The 19,388-nt window shown below is 42.8% G+C and overlaps 1 protein-coding gene across 3 annotated transcripts in view; it reads left to right on the top strand.

Annotated features, from left to right (window-relative positions):
* Positions 1 to 2,060: 2,060 nt before the first annotated feature.
* LOC146627117 (uncharacterized) overlaps positions 2,061 to 19,388 on the top strand; it is an 86,845-nt gene continuing 69,517 nt past the window's right edge. For 2 of the 3 annotated variants that reach the window (XM_085361622.1, XM_085361619.1), the window contains exons 1-2: positions 2,061 to 2,182; positions 16,923 to 19,298. In XM_085361622.1, coding sequence (XP_085217748.1) covers positions 17,187 to 19,298 — 2,112 coding nt within the window. In that variant the 5' untranslated portion in view covers positions 2,061 to 2,182; positions 16,923 to 17,186. Of the gene's footprint in view, positions 2,183 to 2,609; positions 2,624 to 16,922; positions 19,299 to 19,388 lie in introns of those variants that run through there. The other variant, XM_085361621.1, reaches the window with a different exon arrangement.

Here is a 19,388-nt window from a genome sequence, read left to right as displayed (position 1 = left end):
ACCCTGCTATAGCCTTAGCAACTTAGCTTTTTTTAGCTTTTTATGAATCTCTCTGTTCAGCTGGGTGAGGGAGATGTCTAATTAGACTTATTGTTACAGTTGCCAGGAAAAGGTGTATTTCATTGAGGGGTTGTGCAAGTTGCTGGCAGTCACTGGTGTCATATTGGTTGCAAAGACGTAGACAATGCTGCACTTTGGAGCTTCACCACAGCTTGGAGGGTAAAGTGAGTGTTTGCAGACAGGTTGGCGTCTTCCATACAAACTATGGATGATGACAGCAATATGCTAGCAACCAAAGCAATTGCAGGGAGGATTTTGATGGAGCACCATGTGGTGTCAGCCAACAACTCCTAGCAACCGAGTCACTGAACGGTCTCTAGGCCTGTGTAACTGAAGCCTCACCTGTTCACCTGATACTTTTCCTTTCATAAAGGTGGGTTAAAATTTGGTGGATGTATTTAAAGGAGGTTAAATATAAGTCAGTGCTCTCCTGCTGGTTTTTATATAGGATGCCTGAAGTGGGAATTAAAACTCCCTGTTGTCGCTCCTAATGTCTGCTCCTATGAGCAGAGCTGCACTTAGGCGCAGTCCTGTCTGTCTCACCTAAGGATAAGAAAAAAAGACTGTGCACAAGGACATACTGAAACGTGAATCCAACACCGACGTGTCTTAAACCTGCATTTGTCCCTCAGACCTGACCTCGGTAAACAGTTTACATATGTTAATGGGCTAAGTCACTAGTTTCAGCTCATACTGAGTAAAACATTACATTAATTTTAGTCTTAATATGCTATTCTTAATTATTTGCACCTGCTTGGTAATTTTTTTTTTCTTATTTGTATTTAAGGTGTTTAGGGTAAGGAACTGTTATTGTGCTGCTAGAACCATCATTTCCCTAAGGGGACCTCCCCAAGGGCTTAATAAAGTTCTATTCTATTCTATTCTATTCCATTCTCTGCTATTCTTTATTAGAGTCACAAATGAGAATTATCCAAGATATGCTAATTCAGTGGTTCTTAACCTGGGTTCGATCGAACCCTAGGGGTTCGGTGAGTCGGTCTCAGGGGTTCGGCAGAGCCTTCGCCATGGCTCATTTTGTGCACCAGTAAAAAAATCACATTTTATTTTTCACTAAAGAGGGGTTCAGTGAATGCGCATATGAAGCTGGTGGGGTTCGGTACCTCCAACAAGGTTAAGAACCACTGTGCTAATTGGTTTAAAAGCTTTTAGACAACCATCATGCCAAAATACGAAGATCTCAGCAGAAGACTTCATAACAGGATGTCTTTACCTGTGAGTGACATTCCAGCAGCTAGGTCCATCTTTTATATACAGTCTGTGGCGCCACTATATAATTACAGGTTAGCAGCAGAATAGTTTTATGTGAATAAAAGATGACAACGTTTGTTTTGAACAAAGGATTTTTAGAAATCTGGTCTCAAACTGAGGATTTTTAACATTTTAGGCAAATGCATTAACCACTACAGACACATCCAGAAAAATGTACCACAGAAGCTGCTTTATATGTATAAAATGTATCTTTTCTCATTAGAATATATAAAACGCTTGTAGTCTCAAAATCCAAGGTGTTATACATGAGCTATTTCCATCTTTTTGTGAATAATCTCACTTTGATTTATCTTTAAAATGTTTTATGTGTCTAATGTTGTGACGTCAGTGGATCTTTTCCATTTACCACCATATTGTTTCAGAGGAGAGGTTCACACCTGCTCGTGATGTCACTACCCTGCAGAGGATACCGCATGCCCTTGCATCTTTTCAACCTCTTACATCTGCCACTTTTATTTTGAACTGCTTCCTACGTGGAGGTGGGGGTGGTTGTAGCAGTGCCTTTAAACACTTCACGCCCCCGCCGTCTTGCACGTTCCTCCTCGCAGCACCTCCCAAGCTCCATAAAAACACTCCACACTGACTCAGCATGTGTGTGACAGGCAGAGGGGCGGGAAAGGGGCAGGACTGTGGGTGTTTATGAGTGTGCTAATTGGCTGAGTGTGAGCATGTAGCTGGTTGTGCTGGTTGGACAGGTCTGCACTAACTGCTCAGCTGGAGAGAAGGAAGGAAGGAAGGAGGTGAAGAGGAGAGAGGAGAAAGGATGAGACGAGATAAACCATGTGGGAGGTGTAAATCCTGTATGGATGAAATGGCTGTGAGAGGAGGAGAGGTGAGTGTGAGATTGAGATGGAGGGGGGAGGAGGACAGTGGAGAGGAGAGGCAAGATTTTGTGAGTCTCTGTAGTACAAATGTAGCTGTGAGTGTCTCAGGTTTCTGCTGACAGCGCAGGGTGATAAAGAGCCACTACTGAGGCAGCTGGCAGCCCTGCACAATGATGCCGATAATACAGATGTGCATGTCATGCTGTAAGACTTGCAGACAGATGACTAATGCACGGGAAAAAGTGGCGCTCTACACTATATTGTGTGTGTTTGTGTGGGTGGATGAGAGGGTAAGTGTGAAACCATGAATGACATTACATGTGTGAGAAGAGGGACTGCATATTTTTGTATAATCAGTTTGTGTGGGCATGTCAATGCGTGCAGCCCCTCCTGGACTCGTGTATACCATTACTGAGCTGCTGTACTCTAAAGCATGGCGACCGTTCAGGGTAAGTAGTTACTTATAAATCATATATTCACGATATAATCATTTTCTAGCTGTAAAATTTTGAATGTGGTCAAGTGCACTTATCATTACACTGTTGTCAGTTTTTTAAAAGTTAATTAATACAAAATAAATTTAAATGTTGTCGAACATGGATAGAAGACCTAAATACTTAAAGAAGTTGTGACATTTTTAGACTGTTAAAGAGCCCTTCTCTGCTGTGCTTTGCTTTAACTTGCATCATAATGGATAAATATTTTTTAGTGTTGCAAATTAATATTATTAATATTGGAGAAACCCAAAGGTATCGCCTCTCTCTGCTGCTCAAATCAGCATTATTAGCCATTTTTCACACACGCACCATATCTCTGCAACTTTCTTTCCACCGAGGGATGTGGATATCCAGTGCATTAGCTGCTTTTTAGTCTGGCAGCTCCCAAGTGCAAGAGCTGCATTACACGTGCAGCTGTAAAGTGTGAAGTTGTAATTTCCCAGTTCCCAGATGGAGATTTCAATGGGAACGCCCCCTCAAATCAGACTTTCCACACCAACCCAGACTTCATAATTCAAGATGGCAGCAGCACTTGTAAACATGAGCAAAACTGCAGAACTGTTGTGCATTTGTGACTCACAAAACAGGCCGGGCTCTATGAATGAAGGCGCTGCAGTGGTATTTTTAATGTAAAAAACCAAACAGGTGGGTTGTGTTGCAGCCAGTTGGGGCTGAGAAGAGAAATACTACTACTAGAACATAGCAGTCATCCATTATCTGACTTCAAACTTAAAAGGAATGCAGCGATGTCGAATTGCACCAAAGTGAGAATACGCTGCATTTACTGCCAGTGCGAGAAAAGCGAGATAGTCATGAAAAAGGGACTTTTCTCCATATTCATGTCAGAATGAAAACAGAGCTTTATAAAAAAATTAAAAAAAAGGTAAAAATTATATTTTAAATAAGTTTAAAGTGAGTGACCTACAGGTCTCAAACTTCTGAGTTCTTCTGAGTGAGTGTTTTTTTTATTATTTTATGCACACTTAGATCGAACAGATAAAAACTCATGTTCAGGGACAAACGTCTCTTACCCAGTACGCTTTCACACCTCCTTGAAAGTTAAAAGTCTCTCACAGTTTCATTCAGTTTGAACTGTTTACTTTTGGAAACAAGCTCCATCTACCCCAGTGTGTCTCCATAGCCTAGTGGTTAACATGTTTGCTTGGTAAATGAAAGGTCACTGATTTGATTTCAGCCAGAGACAAAAGTCAAACATGCAGAGGGATCTGCTGTGGAGAGCTAAAAAAAGTGATCGTCGTCTGATGGCGAAAAGCCCGACTCCAAATAAATGCTAATGTTGCCCCAGATGTGTGCACATTGTCCACTGTTCCTTCCTGTAGACATGAGACCTTTTTATTGTCTGGAGGTTTGCAGTCAAAGTTTGCTTTCATCTTAACCTCTCACTATGGATGTGCAGTCCTCCCAAGTCCGTTGGTTGGCATGGGTAGTTTTGGTTTATCTAGAAAATGGTTTAAACTCTTGAGCCACTCTTGTGGCTCAAGAGTTGGGAGTTCGCCTTGTAATCGGAAGGTTGCCGGTTCGAGCCCCGGCTTGGACAGTCTCGGTCGTTGTGTCCTTGGGCAAGACACTTCACCCGTTGCCTACTGGTGGTGGTCAGAGGGCCCGGTGGCGCCAGTGTCCGGCAGCCTCGCCTCTGTCAGTGCGCCCCAGGGTGGCTGTGGCTACAATGTAGCTTGCCATCACCAGTGTGTGAATGTGTGTGTGAATGGGTGGATGACTGGATATGTAAAGCGCTTTGGGGTCCTTAGGGACTAGTAAAGCGCTATATAAATACAGGCCATTTACCATTTACCATTTGATATGAAAAAATGCTTTTGACCGAGCTGCTGCCCTCTCTAAAGTCTGGTACATTTAACCATTAGATGGAAAATGACTCCTCAGCGGGGCAGAGCGTGCAAGGTTGAACGCTGGCAAAATTGGCTTTGGATTAGCTTTGATGTGGGAGTTGTTTTGTGAGATTTCAAAGAAGTTGGTGGCTCGAAAATGCATCTGAAAACACATTTCATAAAAACCACAGTGAGCTCAGAGATGGGCACGACAGACATGACTGACTGAGGAGCAGCTTCAAACTGATGGGTCTGCGATCCCCACAGGCATGAAATTCTATTAATACCCATAATGCTGTTTGGATCAATACATGAGTACTACACTTTTAAACCACGCTGGCTTTGCAGATGCTAATACGGCTCTGATAGTCTCTAGGCAAAATATCTTGTCATAAATAGTCATGAATGTGGTAGATGGATCCATTTACTCTCTAATGTCTCTGGGAGGTTGTCTTGTAAAATTGCTCTAAAACATTTGCATGGATTAGTGTGAGCTTTGCAGGTGTTTTTTCTGTTTCAAGTTGATTTTTAATCACTTCTGCAAGCCCATAAAGTTTCATTTACCGTTATTACTTTTGATACCAATGAGCAAATCAAGGTGAGATAATCAAAAAGTTCAGAAACTGGTGACAGCACACAGTGGTTGTGTTAACCAAACATATGATGTTGCATGCGGTAACTGTTAGTGGAATAGTGATCTTGTTTAATCTATGCATGCAATCCATAGATTGCTTGCATAGATTGAATGCTGTTGTAGTGTAGCGTTGAGTTTGAATCCATGATCTGTCTGCTGGTTCTTTCTGAGTACTCCTGCTTCCTCCCACAGTCTAAAAGCTGAGGGTCGTTAGGTTAATTGGTGATTCTCTCTGTGTTAGCCATCCTCTTGCCCTATGACAAATGGGTTAGGCTCCAGCACCACTGCGATGTAAGAAGATGGATGGGTATTGTCAGCTTACTCTAGCAAACTTAGTTAGAAAGCTGAGTCCACACACTGTGCTGGTGCTCATTAATTCTAAAGAACAGATTCATCAAAGTATCAGACTTTTACTCATTAAAGCGGCAATATTTTTTTGTCAGAGAATTCTTTGAAAATGCTTCAAAGCGCCACTAACACGTTAGCAAAGTCCAGTTCAATTACTGAAATTGGCAGAGATGAGGCCTAGCTGACATGTTGGTAATTTAAGCTAAACGGGTTCATAGAAATAAACATCCATAGAAAACAAAACCAGGCTATAAAAATGTTTATTTTGCAGTGCGCTTGGGCATTTTGACAGTCACTGGGGGAGTCTGTGGGCACTGACTCAGGTGGCCACAAGAACAACTGCAGTTTTTCTACACTTGTGCATTTTTCCTTCATTTCTCTTACCTGAGAGGTTGCAGCAAATATGCAGCTATATGAGACATGAGCAGGTGAAAGCGGCACTCCATTTCTGTCACTGTTGCATAACGCAACATCGTACTTTCCTGCGATTCGAGGAAAGAACAGTTTGTTGTCTCGTTACTTGTTTAGTGTTTTGGTCTAAGTGTGGTTCTTCATTCACTGAGTCAAGGTAGTGAGTGGAGGAGTTGTAGCAGCAGCAAGGTCACGGCCAACGTGGTGCTGATTGAATGTCTCCCCCTTCTTTTCTTTACCAATAAGCCTCTCTGCATCTCCTCATACGCACTGCTGCTGCCTCTGCATGAGTCAGAGGACCAATCAGCTTTTGTCTGAAAATGCCTTTGAAGGCACCGTGAGAAGGAAAGGAAGCGATCCGGCCTTGTATCGAGTGCAAACAACAAAGTCGTGCTTCGAAGAAAGCTCTGGCACAGCTTTCTTTCATTTTGGTTCATCCTCTTCAGTCGCTGCTTGGTTAATTATGATTCAGCAGAGTTCACAGGGTTTAAGCGACACGTTTGTGGTGTGACGGTGAGCTTTCAGCCATTTCTTGGGAATTTATAAGAGTAGGCAGTTCTGCCAGATACAGTACATGATGTAACATAATAGTACATGCGGATAAATCGATAGTCCATGAGTGAGAGAATGATAAGGGTGCTTCGCGTTGCAGTGTGAATGCCTCTGAATATCCCTCACCATCCATTAACTTAACACAAACCTCCAAATCTCCCCTCGGGTTTTTAATGTGCACAACCTGTCATGTTGCTGAAATCATAGCTGCTAGTGCACAGCGCCGGCAACAAGCAAGCTGAGAGCTAATATTAGCACCAGCTCCCCCATCATGTGCAGGGAGCTAATATTAGAGCTGCACTCTTTGGCTTGGGTTTAATTACCTGTGTGATTTGACTCATGAAAGCCTGGTCCAAGGACCCAGAGGAGTTTATCCGTGTGTGTGTGTGTCCCTTGTGTCAGCATTATAACCCACAGGAACAACAAGAAGATGAGTCATCTTGATTGAGCGGCTGTGGCTTTCTGTTTATTGAGGTTTGATCAAAGGTGCGCCATCCTTCAGGCTCCCCATCGAGTCTGTCGCTATTTTTAAAAGCAAAGAATATAAACAGCCTTCGCCAAACAAGTATTGAAAAAAAAAAAGAGTATGACAGTGAATAAAAGCTGTTGACATCAAAAATACACTCAAAGATTTTCAGTAGAGATGGATAGATATGTCTGTGATTTGCTGAATTCTTTGCATTCTTTTTGCTGCCATTGTTGTTTTCAGTATTTACTGGTAGTTATTTTGTGACCTACCTGTTACTCTACCTGTGAAAAGCAATTCAAAGTATGCTAATATTTTTATTTATTTGTATTTTAAGCACAGTCCAATCAAGCAGCAACCACTAATGAAGGCTTAAGGTCAAGGTCAAGTTAATTTTTTATAGCACATTTCCAACAGCTCATCCTGCACATATAGTCACAGGTTTAATCAGGGGCCTTATCACACGTACAGCTTTTAAACTGTAAATATTGTTTATGAACTTAACCAGCTGTTTCTGAAAAGGTATAGCTGAAGCATCGACATCATAAACTTTAAATGTAATGTGCTGTCTTTGGCCACTTTGTTCCATACAACTGCTTTTTAACAAAAAGCAGCAACTCAGTGTGTTTGAGCAAGTAGACGTGACTGATATGATCTGACGTTCAAACTGAGCATCAGAATGGGGAATAAAGGTGATTTAAGTGACTTTGAACGTAGCATGGCTATTAGTGCCAGCTCGGCTGGTCTGAGTATTTCTCAGTATCAGTCTGAGGAGAATTTGAGCTGATAGGAAGGGAGGACTATCTCACTAAACGCTCGCTACAGTCAGGGTATGCAGAAGAGCATCTATGAATGTACAACACATCCAGCCTTGAAGCAGATGGACGGCAGCAGAAGACCATGCTGGCACATTAACAGTGGCATGAAACAGCATCAAAACACGGCGCCATCCTGCCTCGTCTCAAAGGTTCAGGCTGCTGGTGGTGGTTGAGCCCATCGGTACAAATTCAGCATCACAACACCGCTGAGTATAGTTACTGACCATGCAAGATAATATGCTAGGTCACAAACTGTTTTGAGGTTGTTAGTAAAAAAAAAAGTAATCTATTACACATTATTGTTACCTTTCTTAAAAGTAATTTTATCAACAAAAGTCCTTATTATGAACACAAAGCAAAAATGGAAAATCAGTCTATTAACCCTTTAAAGTCGGTCGGAGTGGGCACGCTCCGTTTTGCGTAACTATTTTTAAATGCAGGTAGCACTGCAACCACATAAGCTAGCGCAATAAATTGTTTTGCATATACAACCGGAGGAGTTGTACTTAAATCTTATGCCATCAGCTTGTCCTAGGTCACAGTTTCCTTCCACATATAGCTTTGCAAAAACTGCATGAAAAGCACTTGCAGCAACAAAAACATAATATTCCAGAAACACGCTTTGCCGATCCAATCAGCTGTTCGTAACACTTTCTATCGCATGTCCGCCATGTCCTGCCCGAAACCGGAAGTGACGTCATTTTGCGGAAATGTAGTTTTTTACCATCAGGGCCTTATGAGCCTATACTTGTGTTTTTAAAAGTTATGTTTGACTTTATGACTTTCTGTGTTGTTTCTGGGATGCTTAGGACTCATATTGCACTGCTGGAAATAGTTTATTTTGATGCAGTACAATATGAGTTCTTTTTGCAAATTTGCATTATAATATTTATTTTCGTTTTTCCTGCAGTGTATAGAAATTGGTGTATTTCAAAAATAAAACTATGAAGACACTCAAAATAAATTTTCTGTGGTGGGAAACTATTTTGTGCAACTTTTTTGTATTTACAGTTTTGAGGGATAAGCCTCTTAAATTTCACTAACTAGAAATATATGTTAAAAAAACAAAAATGATTTTAATTTTTTTTGTAGTTTATTGCACTTTTTTGCAATTTATGTAATTACTATGCACTTAATGCAGACATATTATTAAAATTTGGGCTATAATGGTTGTATTGATGTATATCAACTTGAAATGCTCCCAAAAATGGCTCTACAGCATGTAAAAATATAATATAAGCTCTGGCGGACTTGGCTCTATGGTAGGTCTTAAAAGGTTAAGACTTTAAAGTGGTGATTGTACTTTGGAAACATGTACAGGAAGAAAGGAGGCGGTGCTGCAAGCCTGACTGTTCATCACTGTCTTTATCAGCTGCTGAAGTTCAGGCTCTGGCTGCCGGGCTGGGGTCAGCACACGCTCAGCTTTATCATCACTCTGGGGTCTTGGCTAGCTTAGCGTTAGCATGCCCCCTGGGCAGGTGCTTACAAAGAGCCAAAGTTGTCTCACTCCACCATTTTCCTCCTCCTGACATACAAACTGAAATCAGCTGATTGTGGCGCAGGTGTGCTGGAAGAAAAAGGCGTGTTTGTCTGACATTGTTATTTATTTGTATCATAACTAAAGAACAAGTAACTACATAATAGTAGTCATGCACTGCATTACTTACACCCAACGTTACACTGTTACACCCAACACTGGTTACAAAGATTTAATCAACTAATTAATGTTCTCAGATGACCTCCACAGTCACCAGATCTCAATGCAGTAGAGCGCCTTTGGGAGGTGGAACAGGTGATTTGCTTGTTGTACAGCTGACAAATCTGCAGCAGCTGTTTAGCCGTATATTTACAAAGAATTAGGGCGAAAGGTGGCCACACCTGTAACCTGCAAGGTTTGCAAACTGTCCACTGTGTCCAGTCACTGTTTCATAGAACAGTGTACACCCTCGGTTTTTTAAAACCTAGCTATCTGCTTCACATGAATAGTGATACTACCATATTAAAACTGATATAGTTAGCTAAAAGTGAATCAGCCAAGTGACATATCTACTAAAGATAAACCGTAAAATGGGATGAATAATGCTTGGCTAAATTTTTTAGAAAATCAGAATGTAGCTAAAAATGACTTTTTCATTTGGATAAGTGGAAATAGCTTGATAGTCATAATAATAATAGCTTGAGATATTTAGCCAAAAAGTAGAAAATGGCAAACATCAGGGACATGTTTGGACAGACTCACTCCGATCGCACATTCAGGCGTCCTGCAAGAACTCTCATCGCTTGGTCTAATATTTTTGGCTTTATCATAGTGCAATGTGTGACACTGACATGACTACAGCTAATGCTAAAAATGTAACAATAAGAAACGTTTGTCAAAATGTTTTATTTCAGTCCACATTTTGAATCTCAAATATGTTTTAAGGTGTAAAAGTGATTCCCTATTCATGCAAATAATAAAAATTAATTATTTAAAACAGGCTTGCTGCACATTTGCATTCTTCTGAATTTCAAAATGTAGTAGTGGTAAATAGATTAAAAATCATTTTAAACAGTGTGTTCCTAGTACACAATCTAAAAGTAAAACATGTCTCTATTGACCAAAACCAAATCAGATTTCTCTGTTTTGCTTTTTAGCCAAACTGTCAGTAACGATGACTCAGTCAGTTAAAATTGCTGTGCATGCTGCATGTCCAGACACGCCTGCAAAATGCACACCTGAGCTTGTATTTGGGCTTAAAATGTTTTAACATTGTGGGTAGAAAAAAAATTCGATTAATATCAATCTAAATTTAGCCAGTACTAAATGCAGTAGCTTGAGATTTTGCTGGGACACAGCTGATTCCCAACCTAAATGCATTCCAGTAACAGACAAAGCAATGGTTAAGTCTGAATTGCTGAAATAGCTACTGGATAAAAAAGTTTGGCTATAAAAGTAATTAATAAAACTAAATTGTGGAACAAATCTCATGTGACTGTTGAAGAGGTCAGAAACCTTTAGATGTAAAAGCTTAAAAATAAAAATGATGTAGTTTATCGAATAGTTTCTGATGCAAATAATCTGCAAATAAACAACACAGTACTTTGCCCCAAGCACTCGTCCTACAAACCTCTTAGCTATGAAGCAAAAACCCCACATAGTGCATCCACACGTACTCTCTGGGTGCAATCAGTTGGCCAGTGAAACTTACCCCTCAGTGATGCTGCCAGCTTTTCCATTTTTAGCTTGTGGTTGATGGATGGTTTCTTGTCAAGCTAGATGAGTTTTTATCAGAAGTTTAACCAATCGATGCATGAAATCTGTTTTTTTTTACATGCTAATCTAGAAGTTGAAATGATAGGAAACATGCAAAGCAAATAAGACTGAGTGTGGCAGGAGCTGGTAAATGGATTGTTCCTCTTGTAACTTCTGGCACAGCAGTGGCGCTCCCACCAGACTTCATGCCAAATTGTCCAGAATTACTGGCAAGCTGGACAGCTGAAAGGAACCGGAGCACTCGAGAACAGCACTGCTGCATCCAGGATTTAACATTACAGTCTGGATACAGGAAGATCTGTAATAACTAAACCACTGTTTACTGTGTAGTATTTATTTCTTCTTATCTCAACATTAAAATTGGGAAGTCACATTTTTTTCACACATCTTTTTTATTGTTGTTTTTTATTACATTTGAGCTGATATGCGTAGCTTACAAGTTGTTAAAGATTTTGATGCTGGCATCCAGACACGGTTGGTTAAGCTTAGGTTAAAGCTGCTTTTTGGGACTCATGATGAATGATGCGGTGTTTGTAATTAGGTTCAGCTGTAATGTTCCTATATGATTGTGACACTGTGATTGTGGAAGGTTTTATTAAAGTAAATCTCCACTAGCTATCTGTATGACTAGATGCCAGCAGGAGTTGGTGGGTGGAAAGTAGCCAAGCAGTGTTTGTCTTTGTGTTTTCTGGCAGAAGAAAAGTGGGGTTGTGTTACATTAGCAGTTGTGTTACTGCTTTTAACTCTGGCCTTCCTGTAACTCTACACTCCCATCACTCTGGTTTGCTGCCAGCAGAGCTCTCTCCTTCACTTACACGACTCCCTCCTCCTTCTGTCTTTTATCTATTTATCTATCTCTTGTGGTCTTTCTCTCATCGCCCGACTTCATCTCACTCGCTTCCATCAGCTCCCGCCTCAGTCAGCTGACGAATAACTGGATGAAAGAGGTCCAAATTAAGTTCATGCTCATCTGCGCTCTCTCTGAATCAATACTGACTGGCATACTTCAACCTCTTCGTGATGACAAATCATAAGCACAGATGATCTCTGAGGATCTGTGCCTCAAACGGATATTTACATTAAAAAAGAGCTCAGCATTTTTATGTGTTAGTTACTGAAAATCTGTTTAATGAGGTTTATCATGTGTGATAGTTGTCCGCCACACTGATGTGATACAGCTACTGGTTTCTCGGGAGCAATAATTTCCAGCTGGTTGTCAGTGGTTCCTGCAGGTTGCTGACTCTCATTATGTGAACTGTCATAGGAATTGCTTTGTTTGCAATTGATTGCAATTTTTCGTGTTTAAGTGCTAGAGACCAAAGCAGGCGGGCTGAGGTTTTTGCCAACTGGTTGGAGAATACACATTTTGCCAGGGGCTCACTGAGCAATCTGTAGGTGTGAGTGACTGAGACTTTAGGAATTATTTTCCCAACAACTGCCATCAGCCTGTGGCAACCACTTGCAACCAATTGTCCAAAACAAATTTCCCCCATGACTGGTGGTTGCCAGATGGTTGCAGACCAGTCTCTAGGCTTTAGCCCTCAAGGATAAGGTTCTTCCACCTTAGGCTACGTCCACACTAGCCCGGATAGATTTGAAAATGGCGTTTTCGTCTGAAAACACTCCGCATCCACACTAACGTTTTCAGTTGTATTCACAGAGTTGTGTGTCCACATTGAAACGTTTTCCTTCGGGGAAAATGCCGTCTCAGTGTGGACGGGAGGCCAAAACGGAGAGAAAACGATGCGTTTTCAAATGAAACATTAGTGTGGACGTAGCCTTAGTCTCAGCCAGTTCTGTCATATTTAGAGCTAAGGAGCCACTTTGTCTTCCTCACACCTTTTTACAGAGGCCCCTGGGGAGCTACCAACAACTGGACAAAGGCCAGTTGTTGGCGGTGAGTAGTGTAGCTGTGGGAAGACTAGCTGCAAAGTGTGAAAATGACAGATAATGTGACTAATGCAGAGGCAGTGAAATGCACGAAGACAGAGACGTTTTATTGTGGATGAAGCTTCATGCTGCCATCCGCAACAAATAGTAAAGGATTTATCAAATATTGCACATAAGGGCTCAAACCTGCTGCAAACATCCAAACAAATGTTGCATGCAGAAATAATTAAACGTCACAGGGAGAATTTGTCAGCTCGGTGAGACTGATGTCTTTGAAGTGAGGGCAGAATGATGAGTTGGGGTTAAGGGAGGGAAAGTTTGGTCGCTCGGCGTGCCAACTTACAAGTTCTCTTTGTTCTGTCGGCTTCAGTTATGAGCGTGCACGTTCTCTCCCACTGCTACCATAAGGCAGCTCCAATCTGTCACTGCTGGCAGCTCACCGTCCTCATTTGAGTGACTTCTTTTTTTTTTTTTAAACAAGAGTTCTGTTGTCTGCGTCGTCACTGGCGTGGAAAGTCGTTCTGCATCAACGTTAAACAGAATGGAGACGACTGGAAAGAAGTCAGCTCGGCCAAGATGAGTAACCGCCAGGAGATTTAGCTCGAAAGACAAAACGTGGACTATAACAAAGAGAATAACAAAGAGATTTCTGTGCTTAGGGTTTAGCTTCATGTGCATGTTATGGCTGAGCAGCCAGCTGGATCTGATGGTGGACTTGTCAGTGAACAGACAGGAACTAAACATTACTTAATTCAATATCTTTGCACAGAGAAAGTCCTCTTCATCATCGCTGCATCAGTGTCATGGTGATTCCTGAATAAAATCTGATCACGCTAATCCGATTAGAGTTTCCACGAATCATTTGAACCTGCCTCATTTTCTCATTTTCCCCGTGAGTCCAGACCCTTTAATTGTTTTATTCAGAATGTAAATCGATCCCCGTCACCGGCTCTTTTCAGAGAGTGGGAGAGGACATGGTGGGATGATTTCCTGCTTCCTCTACAGGATGAGCTCATTTTCTCTCTGACATCATAAAAAAGCTGCATTATTTACTTTTTATTAGTATCTGTCATTGGAAATAACAGAGGCCTTTGATTTTGATTTTGATTTCTATCATTTGTCTCCAATTGAAAATTTGATTTATTTATTTGCCTTTTTCTTTGGCTGAGATTTTAGCAGTGCAGCTGCACCGTACAGTCATACAAGCTCTGCCTCCAAAACAACCCAGGAACCATGGCATTGTTTTATGCATATTTACAATAAAAATCAATTGCATAAAAAAAGAAAATATTTGAAAAAGAAAAGAAAAACACAACTGCCTGAGGTGGAAAGCTTGATGTAACAATAAAAGCAGAGCGACAAAGTGTAAAGGGAACAAAGTTAGCAAATAAATCCTGCAGCGTTAATATCATCAAAGTGTCCACTGAAGATAAAGTTCAACTAATTCATGTAACACCAAATCAAAACATCAGTCACCTCAAGGTGCTTTATATTGTAAGGTAAAGACCCCACAATAATATATAGAAACCTCAACAATCTTGGCAACAGCAGGAAGAAAAAACTCCCTCTTAACAGGAAGAAAGCTACTGCAGAACCAGGCTCAGGGAGAGGCAGCCATCTGCCGTGAACGGTTGGAGTGGAGAAGGGAGATGATGAGGACCTGATCATGAGGAGACTCCATCGTTTCTTTCCACTTAACCATCAGAGAACTTTGGTTTATTGCAGGAGTGTGAGCTCATGGAGCCACATACAGTCTTCAGGTTGACTATCACACCTTGCTGTAGTTTTCCTTTCTTCCTTTTCACTGAGCTTTACATTTTATATTTCTGCATCCCCACATTGTGCTAAATTTGAGGTATTTCGGTGTTTTTAACACACACACCATACATTTCTTCTTCGACTGATCCTGTTCACAGCACAGCAGATTATCTGTGTCCGTCTCACCCTGTACCCAGGATCCTCCTCTGTCACACTAACCCTCCGCATGTCCTCCGTCACTACACCATGAATCTTCTCTGAGGTCTTCCTCTTTTCCTCCTGCCTTGCAGCTCCATATCCAGCATCCTTTGTCCACTGAATCCACTGTCTTTCCTTTGCACATGCCCAAAGCATCTCAGCCTTGCTGCTGTACATTTGTTTCTAAATAACAACCTGAGCTGTCCCTCTGATGTACTCATCATTACTAATCCCAGTCTGCTCACTCCCAATGAAAATCTTAACATCTTCAGCTCGGCCTCATGTGTTTTTGTCAGTGTCAGCATCTCCAAACCTTACATCATAGCAGGTCTCACTGCCATCTTGGAAACCTTCTGTCACAAATCACCTCTGACGCTGGTTTCCACCACCCACACCACCCCACATGCACTCTCTTCTTCAACTCTCTTGTTCATGAAGCACGTGTTTAGGAAACGAGTGTGCACACTTTAAACATATTATTTGTATTGACTTTATATGAACCGATGCAGTCACTAAAACTATCTGGGAGACTTAGTTGTGTGCACTTGTGTGTCATACAGTGGAAACTATTTTAAGGTGCCATTACCACAGCAACAGTAGTTTGTTGTACACAGAGTACATTTCTCCCCTTTTTGTTCACTGTATAACTTCAGCAGCTAAAATACTGCCAAGCTGTGTCTATACTGTTCGGCATCAGAACAACAGTTTGTTATTTCTGTGTGTGTGTGTGTGTGTGTGTGTGTGTGTGTGTGTGTGTGTGTGTGTGTGTGTGTGTGTGTGTGTGTGTGTGTATTTAGATTTTATCCAGGTAGTTAATGGTTCTCGGTTTGCCCGTTTTTAATTGATTACGTTCACAGGCCTTCACCAAAGAGAGCCACAGACAGACTCATTAAACTGAAACAAAATGCATACATACATTTTCCATGTAGTTTTGTTTTGCAACATTTTAACTACAGTGTAAAATGTTACAATGAATTGAATCTGATCAAATTGTCTGTTTACAGGCACATTTTCCTTAATGGTTAATTATTAATTAATAAACATTTAATTTGTTATAGTTTTTCATATTTGTTTCATTTTACTCAGAGTTGTTGCTTCATATTGATTGATTGTGACAGTTATATGCCATGGGCATGTATGGCTGCCAGTGGAAGCAGGTCACTACTGTTTATTGATGACGTGACTGCTGATAGAAACAGCAGCAGGATGAATGCTGAAGGACAGAGCTTCACAGTGCAAATGGATAATGACCCAAACCAAACTGCATAAACAACCTAAGATGGCCAAGAAAGTATAGAGACCCACAAACAATCAGCAGCTGAAGGTGGCTTTAGTCTCAAAGGAAGATATGCAGCAGCTGGTGTTCTCCATTGGTTCTAGACTTATTTTCCCCAGTTACTTTAGAGCCTCTGTAAATTGGGTACTTTGTATAGCTACAATGTTTTTATTAAAACCCTTGAATCAAAGTTCAAAGTCTGTACTTCAGTCACATCTTAACTCTTTCAAACTCCACGAAAAAAAAAAAGATGGAATTTGTTTCATTTTGTTGTCTTAAACTTCTGGACCTAACTCTGTAATTGCACCACATAACATCACTGACTTTGAAGAGTCTCTTTTAGGTCATTCAGTGTTTTAACATATAGTTTTTAAAATAATTGGGAATGAAAAAAAAATGTTCAGAAAGAAGCAGCAAATTAAAACGTGGATGAAATCACACTGGAAGCAGGAGGGGAAAAAGCTGGCCACCATTAACACAGGAGAGGCACAATATCGTGGGAATTTGTAGAGAAAACAGGGCACTCATGGAAGATACTCATTATACTTGCTCCAGTGTTTACATGAATAATGACAGAAATAGCTGACACAGTTTAGGAGTGAACTGTGTCTAGATGGCGGTTACAGAAAGCATCGAACACAGCTGACAAATTGAGACTTCCGAAACGTGTGAGTAGGTTTCCAGAGAGTAAGCTGATGCTTGGTCCCTTTGGGCATCGTAAATACTGAATCATCCAGTGTGTATCGGGAGTCATCTGAGGATGCATAAAGATAACAACAGCTCCTCTCTTTCATTCACAGGTATGAAGAATAGGGAGCTGCTGGAGTCGTCGCGCGGGCATGTTTGTCCTCTGGCCGTTCAGCCTGTGTGTCTCTGCTGTGCACACAGGAGGGAGAAGAAAGACCGTCTAAAAATAAACTGACACCCACCACCAGCAGGAAAACAACATCCAAACTGACAAAAACAGAGAAAAAGAGCAAAGAAGAGCCCTCTTTCCACCCTGTCTGCCTCTTTCTCTGCTCCATTTCTGTTTCTGTGTCCTCATTACGTGCTGAGAGGAGGTCATGTCCCAGTCTGGAAAAGTCCTTCATCTGTATGTGGAAGTGAGGTCTGCCCCAGATCAGAATGGAGGAAAGAGGGAGAGTGAAGAAGGGATTGCTCAGGGGCATTCGGTTCAGGACAGTCCCGCGGAGCTCCTCTCTCAGCTAAGGAGCCAGACGACACGCCAGATCGTCAGCAAAGCCTCCACGGCTCGCCACCTGGCTCAGGACTGCACGCACGGCCAGTCTCCCTCTCGAAACACCGTTAGCTTTCAGCTCCAGCAAACCAGCAGCTCACCTACGATCAGCAAGCGTTGGAGCTCACCCCTGCACTCTTCACCAGCGACCTCTTCGGGAAAAGTCAGTGTCCCTCACACCCCTCCTATTCGCAAGAGACTTAATGAAGAGGAAGTCAGCGACGGGAAGCGGAGTGTGGTCACCTTCAGTTACGTCGAGAAGTCAAATGTGAAGAAAGTGGAGAGTCCACGCAACTCTGTGTGCGAGAGACGAGCCAAAGAGGAATGGTCCACGTCTTCCAGCTTTCGAAAACGCCTCAGCGACCCAGTTTGGTTTGGGAGTCCCGATTCATCGTGCAGCTCCAGTCCCAAGCTGACTTTCCAGAGTCCAGGAAGTCACCAGCAGACGTTCTCCCCCGGCCTTTGCAAGCCACACTTTGACCCCATCGGCAGGGCAGCTACCAAGAGGGCTGTAGAGGAGTTTGGATCCCCCTTATTGAGGATTAAACTGGCCCACGCACTTGAGCACACCTCAGCTTCATGCTACTACCAACAACCGCGCTGTCAGTCCTGGGCTGGATCTCCCGTTCAGCGTCAGAACATCAGCGTAAACCCCAAAGATCTGGCTCCATGTGGGCTGCCTTGGAGCCCAGCCTCAGACCAGCTATCCTCGCAGTCCAAGCAGTCCTCGCTTGAGAGATCTGGGCCCCCTGAGCCCCAAAGCCCTCTTCTGACTGGAAGTCCAGCTGTCAACAGACACATTAAGAGGACCTGCAATATGAGCACTTCACCGCAGGGCGCAATCCTCCAACTTGGCAATAATGGAGTCGACGGTTTGAACCAGTTAAGCAACAGCAAATCTTCCTCTCCAGCTCACAGTCCTGAAGAGGCCACCAAAGCATCTTCAGTTCTCACAGAGGCGAGGAGGTCCTCGTTGCACAATCCTTTAGGAGAGCTCACAAGCAGCTCAAACTCTGGAGAACCCGCTCCAAATGCACAACAGTTTAAGCAAACGCTCAGAATGAACATCCCTTTAAACGACCAACAACACACGCCAGCAACCGACAACACAGACTCACACCAGCCTGAAAACTCACGATCACAAGAGACAAACTGTCACACTAATCATGACACAATGCAGCAGAGCTCCATCTTATCAGCCACTCAGAATTCCCCCGCCCTTCCTTCACGTGTCCTTCGTCCCTCTCATCCTCCCACAGAGCTCAGCTCACCCATTAGGGACCCGAGGCTATTCCAAGCTGAGCTCCGACCGCCAGATACCCCCACCCTGCATCGCCGTCAGCCGCCACAGTACACTGGAGACTCCTGGTCCCCAGGCCTGGACAGGAGAGGAGATCCAAGCTGTTTTGAGAAAGGGGACTGCACAGAGCTCGCTCGCAGACTCTTTATCAATCAAAGTGTTGAGGAGGCGCCGGTCAGCTGGACTTCCAGGCAGGAGTGGGGGAATGGCGTGGAAAACAGCCCCAAGCCAAGCCCCGACCCCGTATTACAGTCTAAAAGGGTCCAAACATCTGATCAACAATCCAGGCAGCGCCGCAGGCCTCTCAGCCCGACAGCACAGCAGAAGCGGGCTGAGCAGAGGAGGAGGGAGATCCTTCTTCTGGGTCCTGTGGTGCTGGACTCTGGAGAGGAGGATGAGGGCTGTGATGAGGAAGAGCAAGGTAACGAGAGGGAGGGATACGGTGCAGCACTGCAGCCTCGTTCTCGAAGGGCCGAAGAGCCTCCTGAGGGGGAGCAGAATGGCGTTATGGGAGGGTCGTCTTCACGGAGCTCCAGCGGGGTGACGGGGAGCTTGGGAGACAGGGACTGTGTGTCCCCAGAGTCCAGCCAGTCCAGTCACCAGAGCAATGAGACCGGGGCTGCCACCTCAGGAATACAGGTGGGTTCTGCTGATAACAAAAAAGAAGGAAGGAAGGCATACTTGGATTTTTGACTGTATGCTAACCACCTTTTCCCCTCCTGCCCATTA

This window comes from Diplotaxodon limnothrissa, linkage group LG8, assembly GCF_057381915.1.
Source record: "Diplotaxodon limnothrissa isolate DT_005_m linkage group LG8, D_limnothrissa_male_GT1.1, whole genome shotgun sequence".
Lineage (NCBI taxonomy): Eukaryota > Metazoa > Chordata > Actinopteri > Cichliformes > Cichlidae > Diplotaxodon > Diplotaxodon limnothrissa.
The sequence above is the reverse complement of the archived record's forward strand: the minus strand, read 5'-3'. Positions and strand labels throughout refer to the sequence as shown.